This window comes from Pholcus phalangioides, unplaced genomic scaffold (assembly GCF_987345545.1).
Source record: "Pholcus phalangioides strain wild (caught in Gottingen) unplaced genomic scaffold, Ppha-v1.0 ptg000008l_1, whole genome shotgun sequence".
In the NCBI taxonomy this organism is placed as follows: Eukaryota; Metazoa; Arthropoda; class Arachnida; order Araneae; family Pholcidae; genus Pholcus; species Pholcus phalangioides.
Window position 1 is genome coordinate 9,412,180 of NW_028301601.1, and position 25,341 is coordinate 9,437,520.

The 25,341-nt window shown below is 40.2% G+C and overlaps 1 protein-coding gene and 2 non-coding genes across 3 annotated transcripts in view; 1 reads left to right on the forward strand and 2 right to left on the reverse strand.

The window, feature by feature from the left end:
• LOC149083626 (uncharacterized) overlaps window positions 1-25,341 on the forward strand; it is a 61,295-nt gene that overhangs the window by 24,610 nt on the left and 11,344 nt on the right. The window contains exons 2-12 of the mRNA XM_089234112.1: window positions 12,029-12,209; window positions 12,350-12,426; window positions 12,564-12,662; window positions 13,752-13,940; window positions 14,029-14,138; window positions 14,241-14,358; window positions 14,472-14,679; window positions 14,907-14,974; window positions 17,164-17,244; window positions 17,350-17,514; window positions 21,931-22,022. Of these exons, the coding sequence (XP_089090238.1) occupies window positions 12,029-12,209; window positions 12,350-12,426; window positions 12,564-12,662; window positions 13,752-13,940; window positions 14,029-14,138; window positions 14,241-14,358; window positions 14,472-14,679; window positions 14,907-14,974; window positions 17,164-17,244; window positions 17,350-17,514; window positions 21,931-22,022 (1,388 nt within the window). The remainder of the gene's footprint in view (window positions 1-12,028; window positions 12,210-12,349; window positions 12,427-12,563; window positions 12,663-13,751; window positions 13,941-14,028; window positions 14,139-14,240; window positions 14,359-14,471; window positions 14,680-14,906; window positions 14,975-17,163; window positions 17,245-17,349; window positions 17,515-21,930; window positions 22,023-25,341) is intronic.
• On the reverse strand, window positions 21,019-21,090 carry TRNAH-GUG (transfer RNA histidin (anticodon GUG)). The gene has a single exon. It is a non-coding gene; the product is annotated as a tRNA-His (tRNA).
• On the reverse strand, window positions 23,334-23,405 carry TRNAH-GUG (transfer RNA histidin (anticodon GUG)). The gene has a single exon. It is a non-coding gene; the product is annotated as a tRNA-His (tRNA).

Genomic DNA, 25,341 nt, shown 5'->3' on the forward strand with positions numbered 1-25,341 from the left:
ATGTTTTTAATTAATCAGTTGATTATCATATTCCTGTCTTTCATTAATTAATAATTATAGTTGTTTAATAGCTACACTTAATGATTAACAAGTGAATTAATTAACTAACACGATTTTTTTAGTTCCTGACGCTAACTATGCAAGCAATAATTATAATAAATTTATTAATTAAATGGTTTGATATTCATATATACTGTTCGTACTAAATGAAAAAGCCCATATATAATGAATCAATTGACCATCATGAATTTATTAGTTCCCGATGCTTAATTGTTTAATAATTATAATTAAAGGTTACTATTAGTATAGTAGTTTAATAAACCTAAATGTGTAATAAATGTTTTTTTTTGCGGTGTATATACACTGGTGTAAGAAATTAAGAGAATTTGCAGACGTGGTCGATTATCGAACTACTGTACCGATTTCAATGAAATTTGATATGTACATACATTGATACAATACAAAACAAATAACCATTCAATAATTGTAATACACACGCATGATCGTGCGCAACACTCGTTGGAGTCGGAAGGTATGAAACAGCGGTTGCAGAATAAACAAAAAAAATGGGTTAATAGATAGGTTATGGTCCCCTCTTACAGATATACAGGTCTCGCAGCGCGATTTCATACTTGAAATAAGGCAGTTTATCATTTCCTGTGGCAATCGGTCCCACTCGTTCAGCAACGCTGTTTTCGTTCCCTGGATGGTTCCCGGAGGTGGGGTTGCGAGTTGCAATTGCCCTCCCCAGAGCGTCCCAGACATGCTCTATAGGGTTAAGGTCTGGAGATCTGGCTGGCCAATCCATCCGGCGAATATCCTCACTCTCTAGAAAATCGTCGAGCAGAAGAGCTCTATGTGGCCTCGCGTTATCGTCCATTAAAATGAACTCAGGGCCAACTGCACCCCTGAAAAGAGGGTTCCAAGACCTCGTCCCTATACCTCACACCAGTCACAGTGCCTCTTTCAAAGACATGGAGAGGTGTGCGGCCATCCAACATGATGTCTGCCAAGACCATTAAACCTCCTCCGCCATAATGGTCGATTTCGCAGACATTGGAGGGTGGGTAGCGGGTCCCTGGTTCTCTCCATATGAACGTACGGCGAGAATCGGTGCTTGGGCTGAACCGGGACTCATCAGTGAAGACAACGGTCTCCCATTGATCCATACTCCAATATCTATGCTCTCTGCGCCATGATAAACGGATTCTCCTGTCCGCAGTGAGCGGGACGCAAACAGCAGGTCTTCTTGCAAACAACCCTCTCTCATGAAGTCTTTTGGAGACAGTCACCCCTTGATACACGGGTTCCTGTGGCTGCATACAAGTCACGAGAGAGCTGTAGCACTCCTGTTACGCCTCGCTGTAATCGACAAATGGCTATCTTCTCTGGCCGTCGTGGCTCTTGGACGACCTTGCCCAGGCTTTCTCTCGATGGATCCGGTATCCTGGAACTGTTTCCATAAGTTACACACGACGCTGGGCATTAAATTGAACTCTCTACAAATCTGGACTTGAGATTGGCCTGCTTCTAGCCTCCTCACAATTCGCCACCTCATTCCTTCATCTAAACGTTGGTGGTTACTCATTTTTACTGTTACAATTTGAAATTAAGAGATTGCTGCAAAATAACACCAAGAAATTCGCCGAGGTGTGCTAGCGAACGAAATGCGTCTTCACTTACGCGCGCTTATAAAGCCTGTTTCTCTACTGGCTCCGCCTACACACACGTGTACGCTTACGTATTTCACGTACAAGATTTGCATTTTTGTCTAGAAGCAGTGGTTTTACATTCAGGTCAGTTCTTTTCATGAAATTCGATAAAATATGCAAATTCTCTTAATTTATTTCACCAGTGTATGTATTTAGTGAAGTTAAATGACTTAAAATGAAGAAATACCACAATTATATAATTTTCAGATTTCATAAGTATTATAAGTTCAATTATATTTCAATGAATGTTATATTATTCCAATATTATATTATTTAAGATTCATACAAAAATTTCATAATATTACAGATCAAAACTATCGGCGCTTCTATAGAATCATCACGTTCGTTTTAAATTCATCGTTTATTTACTATCTACTAATCAAGGTTTTGATGTAAGTTAGTTGCAAAATGATTCGATAGATGGCACAGCAACCACGTGATTCAGAAGCTTTTGCTCGGTAGCAATTTGGGAACTCGCTTATAGTCCGTACGGGCCAGTCCCGGGAGGAAAACTTTCATTCTGGTCTGGTCGGGCCGTCTTAAAAGCATCATGGGCCCCGGGCCAAATGATTTTTCTGAGGCTCTACCAGGCAAATTTTCGAAAATCTCAACCAGATCCCATTTTCATAAGGCCCCCATTTCCTCTTGAGGCTCCCGGGCCGTGCCCGGGTAGGCCCATGCCTCAAGACGACACTGGGTCTGGTCTGTTCGAATGTCAAAGCAAGGGTGGTCATCCTTTAGTACAGTGCGGACCACTTTATTGATTTGGATACGTGTTGCTGGCCACGTAATTGATTTGGAAACGTGTTGCTGGCCACTTAATTAAGTGATCTGTAAATGTGCCGTGGGGTCACTTAAGCGATCTTAGAATATGCCACGGGTCACGTAGGTGACGTGAGAATGTGCGGATTAAAGTGATCTGGCAATGCGCTGTGGGTAGCTTGAATCATCTGGAGCTGTGCTGCGGGTAACTTAATTGGCCTGGGAATGTATCGTGGGACACTTAACTAACTGATCCGGAACTGTGGCGCGGGTCACACTTCCAGCTCATTTTAGTGACTCGCGTCACATTGACTTCGGAAACTGGTTCGTAATTGGTATTCAATGTAAATGTGGCGTGGGTCACTTAAATGATCTGAAACTAGGCCGCAGGTCACTCAATGACCTTTAAATATACCGCGGGTTATTCAAGTGACTTTGTAATTTCCGTAGGTCACTTAAGGGATCTGGGGATGTGCCGCGAGATATTTAGTTGATCTGAAACGGTGCCGCAAGATACTCAATGATCTGTAAATATGTCGCATGTCACTCAAGTGATCCGAAAACGTGTCGTAGGCAGCTTGAATGACATGAAAAAGTGCCGCGTGTCAGTTTAAGTGTTGTGAAGCGGTCCCGCTTGATCTGTGAATATGCCTCAGGTCAATTAAGTTATCTGGAAATGTGTTGCGGGCCGCTACAGTGTTCTGGGACTACACCTCATGTTACTTAAGTGATCTAGAAATGAGCAGCTTGTAGTTACTTAGCTCGCGGGACATGAGTTGAGCATGTATGTGTTAAGGAGTACACTATTGCAAAACTTTTTGATTACCTCCTTGGTAAACGGCCATTACCGGCCGCACGACTTTACGGTCAAGACGGAGCTAGGATAGCAATCAAAAAATCCATAATAGCTATTGAAGAACAGTAATTAATAATTACTAATTGCACAGCTCTGATCTTCCACCCAATGCCAATAACGCCCGCCTCCAGTATATTGTCTGGGTCGTGATGGAACGCGGGCTCCCTTTTTTTTGATTTGGGAAAGTGTCACTGGTCACTTATAATAAAGTGATTTGAAAATGTACATCTGAGCTCTGAGCATGTCACTTGAATTACATGGAAATGAGCAACTTAGTTTATTTTTTTCACGAAATTAGGTTTTGACTTCACGATCTAAATCAGATGACTCCTGGGGGTCACATCTGGCTCGTGAGCAGGGCCGTCTTAAGAGCATCATCGGCCCCCCCGGGCCAAATGATTTTGCTGAGGCCCTACCAAACAAATTCTCGAAAATTTCAACCAGATCTCCTTTTTGTGAGGCCCCCTCTTCGCTTGAGACCCCCGGGCCCATTCCTTAAGACGGCACTGCTCGTGGGTCATGGATCGAGCATGCGCGTTTCAGCTCTCACTTTCTTCGGTAAACTAATCACCGGCCACGCGACTTTACGGTCATTAAGACGGAGCAAAAGGATAACAATCAAAAATCCACAACAGCTCGCGAAGAACAGTAATTACGCAACTCTGATCAGCCACCCAAATGTCAATAACGCCTCCGGGATAACGTCTGGATCGTGATAAACACTTACTAATACGCGTCCGCTGATCAAGCATCGATAACGCTTATGATCGACTCCACGCGAGAGTGTTCGAACCATCGATCATTTAATTACATTCTGGAGATGGAATCACCTCACCAATCCGGCCCTTCGGGGCACATCATGATAACTTTCTCCTCCTCCTCGTCCTCCTCCCCGGGTCTTCGTGATTTGTTAGAGAACGGGGTGGATCTTCAACTTCAAGAAGAAGATGGGTCTCGATGTGTGATGACCCTGTAATCAGATGGGCCACTGATGCAGAACGTGTAAAAAGAGAGAGAAAGTCCTCTCATCAGTAATAACGTCACCACCACCACCACCAACGCGTTTGAACGAATGTCTTGGCGATTATTTTTCCACGATTTCCCAACATTCTTCCCATGTATTTCGTTCCCATCCTTCTATACAGGAAATGGGATGTTTAATGTGAGGAAAAAAAACCCTCTTGGAATGTGCATTAGTTGTTTGATGAGTTCCAGGTAATTTGGTGCATCTCTGGAATTTTATGTCCCATCGAAGAAGCAGAAGCAAAAAAACGTCGGAATAATTGAACCTGATCGGAAAAGGGTCAAGTTGGCGCTGGTGTGTCATTTGCAGCTCGGTTACCAATTGGGTACAAAAAACTCTCGTGCTATGAAATGTTATTCCCGTGATGCATTCGAAGGAATTCCATTTTATTTTCTGGTCGTCGAATAATGGTCATTTTCAAGGAAACGGATGCTTTCTGGATTTTACACCGAGATGAACTCGGAAAGAAAAGTCGCCTGGTCTCAACTGGAACTCGAGACCAGGCGGTCTTGCATTCCGGGCAAGCATTCTATAACCTACATCGTCCGTGGTTTCCCCCCTTTGAATAGGGTGACCATATTCTCTCGAGAGAAATACCGGGGAAATTAGGATTCCAAATACGGGACATTGCCAATTATCGCCAAAAAAGACGCCAGAAGTGAACAAAGTTGCCAAATATTACTGAAATTATGGAAAACAAATATCAAATTCGGATGATTAGGTTTTTCATGGTCTTTATCGGGAATATATACCAGACTTTTCTACGAACCAAAGGTTTGTGCCGTAACTGTGACTTACAGGTGACCCTCTCTCTCTTGAAATAGCATAATCTAACATAGATAGATAGATAGAACCGCTCACAACCCCGGAGTGATGCAAAGCAACTTAGTACCGTTACCTCAAAAGAGGCAGGGTTGTGTCGGAAAAATTAGCAAAGATAGTAGTAGTGGCCCCCTAGCCCCGTAAAATTTTGCAAGTATAGGTAAAATTTATACGGGGTGTATCGTGAATATATCACCACCTCCATTGATTTGAAAACGTATTGCGGGCCTCTCCATGAAGTGACCTGTAATAGCGTCGCGGGTAAATTGAGTGATCTGTGAATGTGCCGCGGGAAACTTAAACAAACTGTAAATATGCCGTAGGCAAATTAAGTGATCTGAAACTGTACTGCGGATCACTCAAGTGATCTGGGGATGTGGCGTGGGACACTTAATTAAGTGATCTGTAAAGTCACCACGAGTCATCCAAGTGCTATGAAACTGTGCCGCGTTTAACTTAAGTGATCTACTTCACCAAACACCAACTCCGGCCATATCGCAAGATTGAATTTACTGCCATTAACGAGTTGCGGTGGAAATGTATTCGCCACCTATCGGTGGTCGACTCAAACTCGTAAGGGAAAATATCTTACTTATATTCTTCCACCGGTTTGAATCTGAGACCTGACGGAAACTTTCACAGTGGTAGACGAGCACCTTACCACCACGCCACTCGGGCGCAATTTGAACCTTTTCTGTGGGACTTGAGTGATCTGGGAATGAGCAGTGGGGCACTCAACTGATCTGGACCTGGAGAACGGTTCAATTATGTGATCTGCAACCGTGCCGAGCTAATTAGTAAAAAAAGTCACACGTGACTTCAGTGATCTGGGAATGTGCCATTGGACACTTGAGTTATCTGTAACTGTACTGCTGTTCACTCAAGTGACGTAAAAATGTGCCTCAGGCCACGTAAGTGTTTTGGAAGTGTGCCGCTAGTCACCCAAATGATCAGTAAAAATGCCGCGAATCCCACAGGTAATCTGCGAACATGCCGCAGGACACTAAAATGATCCGAAACTGCAACCGCGGGGTCACTTGAGTGATCTGTAATTGTGCTGCGTGTCACTTGAGTGATGTCGGAATATGCCACGGTCCTCTCCAGTCATGTAGGATTGCAGCACGCGTCACTTAAAGGTTCTGTAAATGTGCTAATTAGTTCTTTTTTTTCCCCCTTCAACATTAGGTTAGAGCTCGGGGGGATACATCAAATGGCTCCAAGGGCCACGTTGGGTCCACGGGCAATGGATTGAGTCTCTATGACCTACGTGGCTCGAATTTTCACACTAAGTAAATTTTAAACGCCAAAAAGGCGGGGAACATACATTTCATAAGACAGAGATATTAAAGCTTAAAAAGAACGTAGAATATCCAGATCACATGACTTGAAGCCATTACCTTTCACTCCAGTTTCGTTTCAACCATGCATGCTGCTAAAGTAATGAGTGACTCGAGCTGTAAATCGTTTAACCAGTTATTACTTCATGGCGTGCAGTTCAGATCACCCTATCCCTTTCTATACCGTATCCGGGGGTCGAATGGCGTACCGCAAGGCCTTTCTCTGTCTCTCTTTTTCACCCAAATGGTTTCCCGGATATCTATTATGCAGTTTTTAACTGAAGGGTTTTCAACGAAAATGCCTAGTCATTCTTGATGATATCACTCTCCGTCCAGACCACAACCAGTACCCGTAAATATCCAGATGTTTCGCTATTCAACAGTTTTGTATTTTCCGTCAGACTTTTCAAGCAACAGTTCTTTTTTTTTTTTAAATCGAAATTGCGGCCGTAATACGGTTCGACTCAACCTGAAAGTATTTTCCGGTACAGATATTACGGTTATCAATCAAGCGGGGAAATGCCGGCACATGTTTAGTTGTTGTCTTGGCTTTTATCAGTTTAGTTTTATAAAAAGAACTTTTCTAAAACTTTTATAGTATAATCGCAGTCCAAAAGAAAAGTGGAAGAAAGTCTTTTTGAAAAATCGTAGTCCAGCCCTCTCCTACATTCAAAATACAATAAATAAGCTGTACGATATACGTTGCAACGGACATTGGAATTACGATTCAAGTTTTTAAAAGTAATTCCAATGATTCAGGCTCATGGATGAAGAAGAGGCATCGCATTAACCGATATTTCACTGTATCCGATTATTTCATAGGTTGTCGTAGCTTATAAAAACGAAGAAGTATTCTTTAAACTAATAAGACATTGATTGTCGGGGGGAAAACGATAGAATCTGCAAAAATTCGTACGTTGTGAAATCAGAAAGGTGCCACTTAAAGTCAAAGGTAAATGATGCTGCAAAACCAAACTAATTCATTTTCTGAATCTGATTATCACGGTTTATCGGTGGCACCGAAGACTATTTCCACGCTTAGGAAGTGCCAGTAAACGGTTTTGAAGGGTAAAAATTGTGGGTAGAGAAGTTTGTGTGTAAAAAGTAAAAGCGGGAAAAAGAATATTATAAAGTCCGGGAAAAAGAGGCAATTATATTTTCAGTAAGCTTTTTGCACAGAGTCAACATGGCCATTACAACATAAGCAATCTCCAAACACATGAGTCCAATAACAATCACTCAGTTTGGTGGGGGAAAATAAAAACCTCTAGATGTAATTCGAGGAAAACAAACTCTAACAATTGCCAGTTGGTTACTGATTAACACTCTACTCTGCCGAGTCTTTATGCTGGTATTTCTACCCGCAATTTAGATTTATCTTATAAACAAATAAATCTCTTCATACATGCATGCGTAATACACTTTTCTCAATAATAATAATAATCTAGTATAAATTTACATTATATGGATACTGTATTTCTTTACAGTGATTTGCAAATTTTGAAATAAAAACATAATGGTCTACTACAGTAATCCTAAGCCGACATTGCAGCTTTTACAACCCATCATTATACATGCAATTTATATATACAATTTTTGCAGAAATCAATGTTTCTGGGCACAATTCAGAATAATTATGAAAACAAATATAATCAGTTTACATCAAATGGTATTTACTGATTCAAATTCATGCAATGTTTTATGTTTACACATGTATAAATATGTATTTTTTTTTCTCTCTCTCTCTTTCTTTTCCACCTTGCTACAACTCTGTGGGGTGTTTTTTTTGTACATTACATGTTTTATGTACACATGCCATTATAAAATTATAAATAATAAGGCACCTAAAATCCACATAAAAGACAAATCATTACTCATACTCGGGTAATTAGTAAGATTGTGCCAGTCCCTGCAGAGAATGTTGTTTGGCCTTGCGTATTTAGCCACATTATCATATCTATAGGTTGAGATGTTTCTAATATGCTAGTGTATGGGGGATTCTGGTGTTGCTCTTAAATTGTTTTCGGCACAGCTTTTTAACGTAATTGAAGATAGTTGTAACCTTAGAATCTCTCCTAATGCCTTCGTTTCGAATATAATATGGAGACTTGGTGATCCTTCTGAGGAACTTGTTTTGGAATACGTCAAGTACGCACATGTTAGCCTTCCTGGCATAGGTCCATCTAGAGAAGAATTGGACGAAAAATCGCCTTATAAAGGAGAATTCTGTTGCAATATGACAGCTTGTTTCTGGGGAAGCATATTTTGTATAGCAGGTTAGTAGCCGCATTTACCTTCCTGATAGTTTCCTCTACATGCTTTCCGAACATAAATTTAGTACCCAGCCGACACCTAAGTATTTCACGGATGCCTGTGCAGTCACGTCAGTGTCATTTATGGTGATTATAGCCTCTCTCAAGCAGCTACGTCGATTTGTGAACTATACAAACTGGCATTTTGAAGGGTTGAGAACTATTCTGTTCTCTTCGCACCAGTCCTCTATGGCGTAGATTGTATTCTGGAGGTTCTCAAGAGCTTTATAGTCATGTCCGTCACCGCACATTACTACAGCGTCATCAGCATAAAGCGCAAGAGATCCTCTTAGTGGATCTGGAAAGTCGTTTATGTATAGATTGAAACATAGCGGACAATTTATTGAACCCTGTTTTATTTTGTCATTTTTCAAGGCTTGATATATATAAAATTGGAAGAGAGCATCACCTATTAACAGATTTTTTTGGTACATCTACCGGGTAAAATTGCATCGTATTTATAGATAGCCGAACCTAGGGGCACAAGCTATTTGGACTACTCTCCTATTGCGTATGATGTCGAATTCTTTATATACGGCACGACTGTCAGATCAGACAAGACCCGGGCTCTGCTCTGTCCCTTCTTGGGATATCAGCCCTTTACTCATATGGTTTAGGGCATGCTGCATGCTAGGGAGCATATGGCACGATTGGAAACTTTCGCACTCCCACAATCCTTAAAATCTATGTTGTGTTTCATTTTAAAAATATCTTTTTCCCGTATTTTCAACGGAACTGGAATTTTTATTCTTTACTTTATCTCTTTATACTCTTAATTTTATTTTATCTTTACTTTATTCACTTTATCTTGCTTCATCTTTATACACTTTTTGGTGAATTATATTTTAATAGATTGCGCCTCTTGTAGTAGCGTAGCCCCTCTGTTTCCCGCCATTGATAGTTTTTCAGTGATTTTAGAGATAGTTTGTAACTTCATTTGCCTTTGACAATTTCTTTGGCTATAATTGACAACTTTACCTACCCTTGGCAGTTTCACCCTTGGCCATTTTTCGTGGATGGACAATGCTATCGATTCTCAATGCCCAAGATCTACATTCCCAATACGATGGAAAAGAAATTCAGATTATCCGCAACGAGCCACTTCGATTACAATGTGTCTTTTCGCCTCACAAATAGTCATTCCAGTATTATAAATAGTTTCATGATGGATGATATACCGATAAAATCATCGGAGTTGAAACTACAATGGACAATAATTGGGCCGATTGACTTACAATACGGAAAAAGATAGATCGCGCGATTAATCGCTCATTGATTCGTGACTACCACGCGTCACCATTCTGAGACGTCGATACGACAGACGTTGATTCTAGACAATGGAGATTTTAGTGAACTGTGACGTTGAAAGATGTTTTTGATGAGCGATTTCAGCTATAATAAGCTAAATGTTCTGAAACTTTTGTCACCCACGGTTCCCTTGCCCAAATGACGTGGTTCATCTGCAACTACCTAAAACAATTAAGTAGATATTTTACCTTTAAAAACAACCACTTAAAAGCGCATATACAGACAAATAAAAATCTCTAGCTCGGACACGAAGTCCGTGACATACTTGGCGACGACCCCAGGAGTAACGACACACGCTTTGAGAAACACTGTCATAAGCAATTCCATTTCACGAGCGATATTCGATTTGTTGATCATGAGTTGTCAAACCACGCAATCACCATTCATTACATAGCCATTATATCCATTATATCAGTTGCCATAAATCAGAATCCAAGTACGTAATCAAGATGACGTAGAACTTAACCAATGAGGGTACCTCTTGACAATTCTGTGTCTAGTCCTTCGACCACCACAAAGTAGACATTTGGCAGCGGCACACAATTCGAAAACTACTGTACTAGACGCTTGTTGGTTATAATAATTGACTAGGGTTTTCCCTTTTCGTCTCAGTGGAATATTGTAGGTCTGTTCGTGTCACTGTACCATGTTTGATGTTTTGCTATTTGAGTACACAGTAGAACCTCTCGATTACGTAAACCATAAGACCGACATTTTCGTATGTTAACGGGGAGCGTCCGTTAATATATAGCAGAATACAATGAAGCCCTGTTCCATAGTGTTCGCTAACGGAGAGTGTTTGATATTTAAATTTTATTATTATGCAGTAGAACCTCCCTTAACAGACACTCCCGTTAACGTACACCTCCCGTAAATGGACACTTTTCTGATCCCGGTCCCGTGGAATAGGGCTTTAATGTATTTCACTCCCCGTAAGGTGTAACTCTAATTTGTGAATTTTCGTTCATAAATCGGGAATTTATTATACTCAACGGTGATTATGTATAATCCTAAGCTCATATTGGTAAATATGATAATCAGTCAATTAATTACTTGATTAACTGAACCAGAACCTGTGGTACGGGATGCTGATTCCGAATGGTAATGTTGGTTTTGTTTGCTCATGTTGATACGTGTGAAGAAGGGCAACATAACTGATAATATTGTTATGGACGTTTATTTTTTCCTCACACTTATTTTAATTTAATTTAATTTTTATTGCAAAACACAGTATGTGCAATGCACGTATAAAAATAATTAATTGCTATAATGAAAAGAAAGGCTATAAATTTTTCTATATTTGTGTCAGACTTTCCAACTTTATTCGATAATCATGCATAATCGCCGGTAAAAGTGATAAATGTAGTGAAATTTAATGAAACTTTAGAGACGATTGATGATTATGCATAACCACCGGTGTATCATTTTTACCCACAGTGACACATAGGAACCAATTACGACCGAAGGCAAACGTCGTATAAATGTGAAAGTGGTATATAAACGACGTTGAACTTTATATCGTAGCACCATAATAGCGGATACTCTCCGTTAGCTGACAAAAGTTTTGGTCCCATGGGTGTCTGTTATCGAGAGGTTCTACTGTAATTGTACTATGTGTATGGGTTGAAATTTTTCGGTTCGCAGTATGTTAAATTCCTGTTAATTGTTGGGTTTTCCAAACACATCAAATATTTTGACAGCCATTGACGAATCCTGCGAGATCTCAGAGTTATCATTGAAATTATATAAATAAATAAATAAATAAATAAATAAATAAATAAGTATAAATATATATATATATATATATATATATATATATATTATTTTGTAATAATTACATTAAATTCACCATGGAAAAATCGTAATGAATCCTTTTTTTTTCAATTCGTTTGCAGCGTGCGGGGCATGCTACTTCCCGATCGAGTACCAAGGCACTTACCTCACCCAAACACAGGCCAGCGCGACTTTCGGCGGCCACACAGTGACCTATAGTGAAATCACCGTCGAAGTGGATTCGATACCACCCTGGGGTAGGTGTCATCGGCGGAGAGGAAACAACGTCATCCTCAAAGACACGTAAGTTCTCAGTATATAACATATTTGCCAAATTCACGTCATGAATTCGGCATGACAAATATCATAGACGCTAGACTGATCATCTAAATTAGTGCCCAGTATGGCTTGTGTCATTCATGTGATGTCTTCATTTATTCCAGCACTGGTGGAGAAGACTGCATCAGATGCTTCCACATAACATTAAAGTCACTCAATGTCATTCAAATACACACAGAAGGTAACGTTTAATCCTATAATGGGCCTTATTTGAAGTTGAATCGTAATCTGATGCTGTTTTGCTTGAAATTATTCGTATATGACGTCTAAATGATTAAAGTGTATGTTATTAATAAATATTGTATCACCGGCATTTAGGTTTGGCAAGATGTTACACGAACGAGGACGCTGCCAGAGCGACGTGTCCCGACGAGAGGGCGGTGTTGGAAAGACGATTCAAAGAGATCTTGCTGTTCAGTACGTATCAATGGATTGTGTATCAATGGTGTTTGGGCCGAACTCCCCAGTTAAAAAGTCTCGCCTCAGAGAGTAACAGGCGTACTACGATACAGTTATTCTATCATCACACTTCTCTCATAGTTAGAAAAACTCGCGGCAGATGGCGGCACTACACATAGCAAAAATTACACAGAAACAAACTCCACGTCAGGTTCACTACACGCACATTCCACCACGTTCCAATTCATTACAATTTCCGCAGAGGAATGTAGACGAGATGCACGTGTGGTTTGGTAGTAGTAGTAGTATTATAAGTGTTTAAAATGAAGGCATGGACCCCTTATACTTAAGTAAATGAAGACTACGGACTTACTATATCAATGAAATAAAGGCCACAGACCCCTTCTACAATGAAAATGAATACCACACATGGACTTCTTGTATCAATAAAACTAAGACTGTACACCCATTTCCGAAAGAGCATTCAGTATACGATTATGGTATAAAAATGTTGATCAATATACAATGTTGATCACACGTTCCAAAATGCTTTCTCGTTGCTCACAGGGTCACAAACTAATTCTCTAGAGATCCACACGGAACTCTAACAACTCAGGACTTAGTTCATGTAATTTATTGGTCTCTTCTTTTCGTGAGGATGGTGCCAGATGTGTAAAAACTGTACCAGTTGTATTTTGTACTCGAATTCTCACAGTTTCTACAGGTGTAGCACCATCTTCCCAAAAAGGAAGAGACCAATAAATCAAGCATATGCGGATTGCACGCTATACCACAACCACTTGTTTCGTCTGAGGCTTCTCATAATGGCTTCATATGTACCATAAAGTGGTTTATGACCTGTCAAACACTCAATTTTTGAGCCCGCCAGCTTGATAGATACAATACTTATCACCATACATATCAAACAATTATGCAGGGTGATAAGTATTGTATTATGCAGGGTGATACAATACTTATCACTCTGCATAATTGTTTGATATGTATGGCATGATTTTTTCATGTCTCATCAATAAAATTTCTGCTTATCCTATTTGTGACATGTAACCAACTTCGTTTTTGCTACAACATTTATACATTCATTCACAGGGAAGCACCAGCCAGAAGAGTTCACGACAGTCGAAGAAATTTTCTGTCCAATCAGCGGTCGTTTTCGATTCACCTACACAGCGAATCACGGTCAGTTCCGCTGTGACCAACCTTATTCGGATATCAGCAACTGTCCGAATGGAAATTCTCTGAGCGTGCACTTCAGGCAATGTACATTCCCGGAAACTGGTGAGTTGGTCAGTTTTTCCCCAACTCCTAAATATCCTGTAGAGGAAACCCATCCTCTTACTGACTTCTCAATTTTCGAAATTTCCAGAGATCTCTTTCATGTGTCTCGGAGATTGGCCTGGACCGAATGGCGACCGATACATAGCACTTATGGATCTTCGAGAAGACCCCGAATCTAGGCCGAAGTATAGGTGCGGGGTGAGTGTGAATCGTGTCATATAGCTTTGACCTCTATAACCAAATTTTAAAAATATTCGATTGGTAAATCGATTAAAACTAACTTGTGCTTTCATTATACAGCTCTATAGAACAGACCCGAGTTCTAGACGGGTGTACGTCAGCTTAGCTTCGGATTCCACCTGCACGAGTCAGCTGAATAGCGCCACCAGGGGTTACGAGTCCCTGGTGCTCACGGCACGTAAGTTGAGCATCGCGTAATATTACCCAGTCAATTACGCACCTGCTTTATTTATAGCAATACACGTCGTTTGCTTGATGCAGCATTTATGTTTATGGTTCATTTCATCGCAGTGCCTGACAACAACCTGCCACCAGAGGTCGAGAAATCGCACTGCCGGTTTCCAGAATGGTCACAAGGGGAGTGGGAACACTTGAAGATAAGTGGCAGCAATTTCCACTTCAAGGACAACACTCTGTTTCAGACAGTAAGCGGCAAGTGTGTGCTCAGAGAGAACGCCACGCCGAACGACAGGTTCATAGTGCATACTGTCACTCAATGGTAAGTATTCTTGGCTGTTTGCCAGATCTTTGTGCGCCTAGGGTTTTGATTTGTTGAGCAATCATATCTAGATACACTCTGTGATAGATTTGAATACTCGCTGTTCTTATTTGAGGAAAAATGATTGTGGCTAATTTCAGTAATGCATACAATAAATATTGATTGCTATTACGATTTCTGCAGAAGTTTTGTATTACAATATTCCTTTAATTTTTTTTCCTTTCCAGTGGTGTCGAGATGTTCAACTGTATTTGGTTTCAAAGACGGACGCCTAATGTGATGGAATTCCAATTAGGTAATATGCGCTTTACGTTTTTCAGCTGGAAACATAACATGACGTCATCAAAACGTCATTATTAAGACGTCGTTAAAATTTCATTATTATGACGCTGTTATGACGAAATTAAAATTCCAATGTTATGATCTCACTTGAATGACATCATTACGACGTCATTAAAATGCTGATTCCATGATAGATATCATTATCAATTTACGAAGTCAAAACGTCATTATTGTGACGCCATTTGAAAATTTACTGCATGTCTTACTATTAAAATAATAGGAAATTTTTCGTTTTAAACAAACAAACAAACATACACACACACATACACCAGCAGACATTAATACGCTTTCTGCTAGATATTAAATGGCACCACGTTCCAAAACATTGCCTTGTCCATATGAAAGGGGCTAGTGCGAGCTTAGGCATTGCTGGTTCCCTGTTTTTACTTATGTGTTAAAAGATATGATTTGTATTTTAAGCATTTCTAATTAATATTCCGGCAACTAATATGTGTATATACAGCGTGCATAGCAAACAAAGAGTGTATGACATTTGACTGGCTAACCGTTGATCCTATAGGTATACTGTCAATTAGTAAAAGTTTCCAAATAACGTGTGGTACTCAAATATGTCATTCGTGTTTCAAGAGGTTGCATAGCTATTAAAATATAAAATAATAGCTTTTTTATGCAGTAACCGTGTGCCCCAAAACCCAATTAGAAAGTTTTTGCCTAGTCTCTCGTGATGCCAACAAAATATTTCTTGTTTCTAAGTACAATATTCACTAAGATAATCGAATTCGAAAAAATGTGGAAATAAAGAGCTTTAAAAATACGGTGAATCGTTTTAGTTGCATTTAATGCTGTTGTTTTCCCCAACTTCCCTCCGTTTTTCGAGTTCCAATATTTCAGTGAATATTGCACTTGGAAACATGAAATTTTTTAGTTGGCATCAAGAGAGACAGGGAAACAACTTTCTAATTCCGTTTTTGGGCACATGGGGCCGTACAAAAAAGCTAATTGACTTATTTTAATAACTATACAACTCCTTGCAACATGAATGTCATATCTGAATACTACGCGTTATTTGGATCCTTTTTCTAATTGGAAGGACGCTTCTATGATCAATGGTCCACCAGTAAAATGCCATACACTCTCGTATTTATGCGCTTTATATACAGGGTGATTCAGAAAAGATGAGAAAAACTTCAAGAGGTGATAGCACACACCAATACAAACAATTGTCATCAAAGAATGCATGGTCTAACATGAAACGCAAACGCGCTTGCACGTTTCGAAACGGCCGCTCCGCAAACGTTAAAACGGTATTCGTGATGAAATTTATCGGGAGAAAAAGAACACACCATGCATGCAAATATAATCTGGGGAAGAAATAGAAACCGTATGCAAATCTGCATCAAAGTGAATAAAAGACGCGAACGCCAGCCCTGTGAAGTCATTACAGTGTGCAACCGTTCTAACAGTTGTAATGTTCGGCATAATGGAGCTCTTTAGTAATACTGAAAAAGCAGACATGCATGAATGAAATGCACGTCTGCGTAATGAATACGTAAATGAAATTCATGTCTGCTTTTTCAGTATTACTAAAGTGCGCCATTATCCCCTACGTTACAACTGTTAGAACGGTTGCACGCGGGAATAACCTAACAGGGCTGGCGTCCGCGCCTTTTTTTCACTGTGACGGAGATTTGCATACGGTTTCTTCTTCTTCTTCTCCAGGTTATATTTGCATGCTTGGTGTTCTTTTTCACCCGATAAATTTCAACAGGAATGGAAACAGGTTTGGAAACGCGCTAGCGCGTTTGCGTTAGTGGTTGATGTGTATTAACAGTTGTCGTGTGAATCGTAATATCCGATTAACCGGGGAACTTTAACATTGTCTCAATTGGAGAAATTCTGGTTGCAGAGGATTTTATCCGTTTATCCGTCAACATTGAACATTGAAGGACCGGACACACCCCGCTTCCCATCTCAGAAGTTCTTGAAACTTTAAGGGATCTTTAGTGAGCGAAGATGGTGCGGGGAAAACAAAGAATCCCTTTTATCTCTATGACGCGTCACTTACATATTACAAGCTTTATTTCCCTCAATATCAATGACCTAGATGACCAATTGTCGTAAAGACCTCGACCTCTCGTTATTCCAAAACTGTGGTTCTGATCTATCATTTTGTTTTTTCAGGAGTTGAACCAAGCGAAAAATATTCGGAGCATCTGTGTTCGGATCGGCAATTTCCATCCGAAGCCTGGTTAACCGAAGGAAGTGAGTATAAGATTTCTCTTGTTTTGATTATTCTTCCCGCTTTACTATTTATGGGTGTTAGTGGATTCCAAATTGAATATTATTCTTATTCTATTGATGTAATAGAAGTCCACAAGGTTCAGATGTCTCCGTGTCCGATAATGGGAGATTACACAGGTGAAGTCCCAGGCGCTGCCGGACTATGCGCAAAGGTTTCTTCGGATTGTAACAATCCCGACATCATGTTCTACAGCGTCAGCAACTGCGAGGAAAGAGGCCATGTCTACGAAGGTGAGGAATATCAATTTCTGTATTGGGCTTATATACATAATGTTCCACAATCAACTGACGGTTTTTAAAATTGTATATCAAGAAAATGGTGACAGATTGAGGTCATTCTTGCGGAATATAAATGTGCGAAGTCAGGAATTCCAGCTACGTCATCAATGTTGCAAGGGGATGAATAGTTATTAAAATAAAAAAAAATTAACCTCTTATATGGACACTATCTCTGTGTGCTCTCCTTCCCCCACACTTGTCATGAATCCCCTTCCACTTGATTTTCACCCATGGCCCAGGATCACAGAATATCCCACGATCACAAGAGGGCTCATATGCCCCCCCCCCATGGTTCAGAACCACTGTGTGTTATATATTTTTTTTCTAAGCCGACAAACTCCAACTCTTATGGCGAAAATATCGATAATTTTGTGAATTGCTCCAATTACCAATGCTTATTTTCTTAGTTGTCAGTTCAATGGTCGATTTTATTGACGATCTTTGTTGCTAAACTACGTGTTTGTTGAGAATTTTCCCTTCAGCCATTTTTGTTCAGATGTCCCTCTATTAAGTAGAGAAGCAAAAAAAAGAAAGATTCATACTTTATCGCAAAATACAAATACAACGCCACAACATGCAAAATGCCCAACGAGATACAATGCAAGTTATTGGATACTCATTCATATTTTATAGTAATAAATATCAGTGGGGAGTCCCAAAAAATCGCGAAAGAGCATCAGGAATTGAGCTCTAAAATCTTTTCACAGTGAGTGAAACGACATACTCAACGCCATTGAAGAGAAATGGTCCAGACGGAGACTTCTGCTTCCTTAACAATGTTCGCCAAACCCAACCAATCACAAGGAAAGGAAAATAATCTCATAATAAAAGAGAGTTCTCGAATACACACACACAGCGGAATGATACCACCTACTTCAATATAATCTTACATAAGAAGGAGTCGATGATACTCGGTTTCAAGTTCCAAACTACAAGCGAATTGCGTGACTCGTCGGAGTATAATTAAACGCGTGACTCCAAACAATGCAAGGTCAAGCCTTTAATTTCGTTATACGAAACCGCGAACTGATATTATTTGCGCAAAACACAATGAGTCCGCGTAATAATGGTACGAGAGAAACAGAATCGCGTAATTTATCGTTTCAAATACGACGTAAGAGTCGTAATTAATGAGCCGATTTTCTTTTTTCCGTTTTTGTGCGTCGACTCTCGTTCGTTGAATCGATCCAAATGACATGCTCATTTATCAGTGACATATGGCAGATGTCATTTTTCAACTGGTGTTTAAGTTCCTTTTTTAAGATTCATTTCAAATTATTAGAGGGATTCATGAACCGAGTGCACGTGGATATACGACACCAGATACAATCAGATAAGGAGTGATTGTTTACGGTCGAACTTGAGCTTTTCGTGAACATAAACACCAACGTTCGCAGCCAAGAGGGGTCGTTGAATGGTTTGCCGCTGTAAGAAGTTTGCTGTAAATAGCCAAGTTTGCTGCTGTGAGTAGCTGTTAAGTAGTTTGCAGCCACGAGGAGTCGTTCACTAGTTTGCAGCCATTGATATTCGCTGAATAGTTTGCTGTCATGAGCAGTCATTAAGTAATTTATTTTGTGGCTATGATCAGCCGTTGAGTAGTTGGCAGCCACGAGCAGTCCAGTGGTTTGTAGCTGTGTGAGCAGTTAAGTATATTCCAATGTAATCCTTGAGTAGTTTGTAGCGGTGAGAAGTCCGTTAGTGTGTGCGCTGTGATCAGTCGAAAATTTGAGGCGAAAACAAGTCGATCGGCAGTCCGTAGTTTCTAGTTTCGGCCAGTCATTTGGTAGTGTGAAATCATAAGTAGCATAGCACAGGTCGATAAAATACTCGCCTAAAGTATCAAAGATTATTTAAAGGTGTTGCGGATCCGATACTGTTCGTCCCTGTCACAGAAACTTTCCCGACACAGGAGTAAAACAGAAACGGCGACATGACCACAGAAAAAGATTGGTACCGCAAGAAGTCCCACATGGAAGGGTTAGAGCACCAACCTCTCCGTAAGTATAAAAAAAGGCTTCCGTTCGGAATCACCAATAAATCGTAGGCTAATTAGCCTTCGCGTGAAGAAAATGACCGTGGTGCGACAAAAATGATCAAATGATCAAAAGTAAAGTAGTAATACTGTGTGTGGGAGTGACAGTCTTCCCATCTTCAACTGTACAAATAATCGAGTATTACATTTCAATCAAAATCTAAAATATAGATGGCAGATACACCCAAAGCTCGTCATGCATACTCACTTGCACAGCTGTGATAGACTGAGGTTTTGCTTGGTTTAGAAAAATAAGCTATAAGTAGACAGAGCAGGTAGTTTGCGTTTATGCGTAGTCATTTCCAGATTCGAAGCAGCCTAGTATTTTGCAGCTATGTAAAACAATCGACTATTTTGCTGCTATGAGTAGTCGTCATGAGCTTCGTACCAGTCTGGTATTTTGCAGCTTCGACGCGGCCTGGTATTTTGAAGCTGTGAGCAGTCACGAAGCAATTCGCAATTGGTCCATTTAGGGCCGTATTCACCGACATAGTTTAAACTGTAGTCACAATTTTTGGACAAGAGTAGATTGTATACAACATAGTTGTATGACAATACAACATAGATTGGTTAAAAACCTGAATTTAACCAATCCGTGTCGATCTCTTATCAAAAAATTGTGGCTAGTTTAAACCATGTCGTTAAATACCGCCTTAATTAGTTCTGGATGATCAGGCGTCAAGCAGTTCGCAGCTGTGAGCAGTCAAGTCGTTTGAAGCTGTGAGCAGTCAAATAAGGTTGCAACTGTGAGCAGTGAGCATTCAAGTAGTTTGCAGCTGTCAGCAGTCAAGTAGAGCACAACTATGATCAGTTGTTTTGTTCAAAAAAGAACGGCAGTAGCTTACCGACAACGTTTCTTTCCCAATGTTTATAAATTGAAATATCTCAGCGAATATTACACCTGGAAACGGGGATTTTGTTTTGCCCTCAGAAGAGGCAGGGCAACAAGTTTCTGCAATTGGGTTTTTGAGAACAAGGCGTACCCATATAAAAAAAGTTAATTTCCATATTTTGAGATAACTACACAACCCCTAGTATGACGTATTTGAGTTTCACACGTTATTTGGATATTATTTTCCTTCTTAATTGGAAATATGCTTCTACGGTCACCAGTAAAATGTGGCAAGGCAGTACGTGGAATCTCCCCTGTATATATATTTTTAAACTGACTTTTATAACGCATCTTAATCCCCGAACTTCATGGGGATTAAGACAATGAAGACCTTGGTTACCAAAGAACTGTCGTTATTTACAATTAATATTTATGTATCGATAATAATTTTTTACCTTAAGCTTCAATCAAATCACATTTCTTTTTAGGTTCTATTAGCATTTGAAGTCACAGAAATTAAATTTGAATTCAAAATTTGAATGATCTTCAAATTCTTTTTATTTCGGAGATTGAAAAAAAAAAATGCTACGTATGCCGTGACCAGGATTCGAACCTGGGTTATTGCGGCCACAACGCAATGTACTAACCACTATACGATCACGGCTGCATTGCGAGCTTACTTAAAAATCAATAAATAATAAATTACGTAATTGGAGCGTGAAGAAATGCATTTTCTGCATTGTGAGTGAAGATTTGTATTGCTTATTCGTCGATAGATGGCGGCACTAAAAGTATTTGGACTTTATTGCGCATGCGTTGGTAGTTAAAATTACGGGGCAAAGGGTTCCAAAATGTTAAAGATGCAGGATATATTGCACCATCATCATGGCCCGTACAAGGGTGGGGGCTAACAAGGATCCAGCCCGGGGGCCGAAACGATTTTCGTCATTTTTTTTCACACAGTAAATTCACTATGGACGGACCCGAGAAAAGATCTCAGGCTTTAGGGCAGGCATCTTTAACCCGTTGCTCACGAGCACCACGGTGCGCTTTGAAGTACCCAGTGTGCTCGATGCTCGTGTCCAATTTTGTGCTCGCGAGCACTTGATCAATATTACAATTTAACAAATAGGGAAAAATTGTATTAAGGGATTGAAATCATCGCCTTTTCATGCATTTGTATGTAAAACTTGCCGTAAGGGTGCTCTTCTTTTGCTGGTGGGTACACGCAGTGCTCGCGCCTGGGAAAAGGTTGACGACCTCTGCTTTAGGCCCTGCCGCTAGAAGCGGGGGTGGGGGGAAACATCATCCATATTGCACTCTGCGCGACAAGCACTAAATTTAGTGCTGAACTAAACGCGAAATTGTTTAATATTTATCAATACGACAGGAATATTGGACGAACATGATTTTTTTACATTTGTGATAATATAATTAATTAACTGATTATAATTTAGGTAACAAAATGATACAATTGTGTAATAATTATTTATTGGTATTTCAGAGCGGGAATACAGGTGTTTAGGCAGCTGGGAAGAAAATGGAGTCGTGTTCACTTATACTCAGCGGAGGGACATGGATGGATTCCAGTGCTTTGTAAGTTCTTGTTTTCTGTTCAAAAGCTTTCCCCCCACCCCCCCACACACACACATCCTGGAACAATATTTCTTGTGGCCCCCATTCCCCCCAAATCCAGCTTGTGTGTCCCTCTCCCCCAAGACAGGATTTCCAAGGGCCTCTTTTCCATGAATTTGCAGCGTAAAACAGAGTTGCTAAACCTATTCTGTCCACGGGCCGCATATATATGTCAATGCTAAAAGAAGAGGCTTTTATGGAGGCGAGATATCTCGTAATTGCCGCTTACGGGTTAATATTTTTGGCTCCTATAATGCAGTTATATATATATATATATAACTGCATTATATATATACTATATGCCCAGTATTTTTCGGGATACTCACATAATTTTGGCTGTTCTGATATTTTTTGAGAATTGTCCCTTTTTTCTCAATAGTTAATGAATCATGACTATAATTTACTGATTTTTTACTAAAATCAAGGATTGAGAGTCACATGATGTTAACTACTATGGGTCTTATGCTTTGCCGTACGCAGGGGGGGGGGGCAGTGCCGTCCTAACGCATGGGCACACCCGGGCCCCACAAAAATGAGATTTGTTTGAAATGTTCTAGGATTTACCTGGGGCCTCCGGAAAACCACTTGGCCCGGGAACATGATACTCTTAAGACAGCCCTATGGGCGAGTTTTTGGTGTGCTAACCCCCCCCCCCCGTTGAGCCGAGATTATAGTGTTATTTTGCAGGAAAAAACTTAAACCCCCCCTCAGAAGGAAAAAAAATCTGAAACTCCCCCTCGAGAAAATTTTTAATGTATTGCGATGTGCAGTATCCCTCTATTTCCAGCCGCTGACGACATTTTAGCAATTTTCAGTGATAGTTGGAAACTTCACGTGCTTTCAGCAATTTTTTAGCCAAAATTGGCAATTTTACTTCCCGCAAAGCAATTTAATTGGTAAATTAACATGGTTTTTTTTGGGGCGTAAATTTTTTATGGTACCCTATGGATCCCGATTTGTTGTATTTTTATAAAGGGAATATGGTCAGCTTTTTTTTACTAGTGACACATTCTACCTGAACACTTTTACGCGGGGTGGGGGTTATTTTCCCCTGCTTATATCTCTTCGTTGAGACAGAGCGGAGGCCCATATTCTGGTTAGGAAGAGGAGAGGATGCCGGAGGTTTTGCACTCCCTGGCACACAAATAAAACATTAAAATTTGTTTTATGTGGCAACGTTGATTTAAATTGTCCATAATAGTAGTCAAAACGATATTGTCGCAAATTATTCAATCGGTTTGTTGACATAAAAAAAAAGGTTGCCAAGGCACATGCCGTGACCAGGATTCGAACCTGGGTTATTGCGGCCACAACGCAATGTACTAACCACTATACGATCACGGCGACGGTGTCGCTCGACTTTGTTTCATCTCAGGCGGATGAAGACACTCAAAATCGGCACGAATAACACGCATCGTTTAGTCTTGGTGTTAGTTTATCTGTAAGAATCTAGATGACAGCACAATCTCGATTTGGACTTCTATTTGTGGTCTATTACTGGGCTAGTTGATTTTTTTTGCCGCACTACTGTCATTTTCTGCACACGAGGGCTAATTAAAACGGGACCTACAATTCATTGCCGATTCCGAGAGAGAACGGCAGCCTTTTTTTTTCATACTCACCGACAGATTGGTGCGCTAACCCCTCGGTATGGGACTCCTTGCTGTAGCAATCTTTTTCCGTGGTCCTGTCACCGTTTCTGTTGTTCCCGTAAGTCAGAAAAGTTTTTGACGAGGACGAATCGGGTATCGATCTCGCAACATCTCTAAAAATCCTTTGGTACTTTAGGCGAGTATCTTATCGACCTGGGCTACCGTGTTCTCGTTGCAGCTAGACATTTACGAGAAGTACGAAAAAGTGGATTCCAAGCAGAGATAAAGTTCGGGAAGAAAAGTTTGCAGCCAGGGGCTGCAAACTTTTCTTCCCGAACTAACAACCTCTCGCAGCTCAAACTAACAACCTCTCGCAGCTCAAACTAACAACCTCTCGCAGCTCAAACTAACAACCTCTCGCAGCTCAAACTAACAACCTCTCGCAGCTCAAACTAACAACCTCTCGCAGCTCAAACTAACAACCTCTCGCAGCTCAAACTAACAACCTCTCGCAGCTCAAACTAACAACCTCTCGCAGTGCGTGCTCTAACTGTTTACCCTTACATTGGCAATCCCGAGATATCTCGTCTAACTTGATCAGCTTTATTTCGGCAATCCCGAAATATCTAGGGTTCTTAAAACTTTTTCATTTCCGCATCCCGGAACCCAGATACCATTGTAATTTTTCTTCTCTTGATAACACGTATTGACAGCAGAAGGAGAGAGATGATGTTGTTTCCTTTCCCTTGGAGGTAGTTATACGGTTAAGCGTACAATATTAAACAACAGGAAACTATACTTGTTTTTCTCTTTGTGTTGGGGGAAAGACATTTATCAGCTCACACAATCCAAAAAAAAAAAATAATTCTTCTTGAAAATAGTAGGCACTAGAAGGTACAGTGATTTCCACTGTGGCAGTTATAATGCGGATCTGGAAAATTAAAAAAAAAAATCACTTAACCCTTAACTGGCGTTGTGAAAATTCTGTGCGTAACTGGCGTCGTGGGGTCATTTTGACCCCAGCAAGTATTAATGCACTTTGGAAAATCAGCAAAAAGTGTCTTCATAAAGACAATGGGGTTTTTTTACGTGACTTCATTAATCTGCCAATATTAATTCACTAAATAATTTTTCAATTTTCTCTTAATTCTTTTCTCAAAAATGGTCTTTTATTAAGACACACATTCGAAAGAAATGGAGGGATACGTGGCTTTTTACAAAGTTTTTTAAATTATTTATTAAATTTTCTGAACGCAACTTTCATCACAATATTTTCATAAGCACCGAAATTAGTCCTAACTCGAAGTCGGTTACACAGCACTCCTAAACAACACTATGGCATATTGATCACACAGATCTTGCGAACAAATCACTAACAACACTATCCTCATGCTCACCTCGGATATCCGATGTTTCGCCATTAATTGTATTTGAAACTGTTATCGATAAAAAACTGGCGCTCTCTCTCTCTCTCTCTCTCTCACTCTTTCTCTTCCGATACGTCATTTCGATCTGAATGAACACTCTGGCCGTTAGACAAAAAAAAGGCTTACACAAGCGGTGTAGTGGGGTTATTTTGGCCCCGCGGTAACTTTGATCAACGATATAGAGGGAACAAAACGATATAGAGGGAAGAAAAACATCATAAATTTGTCAAACACGTGTAAACAACTAGCTTCAAAGGTACT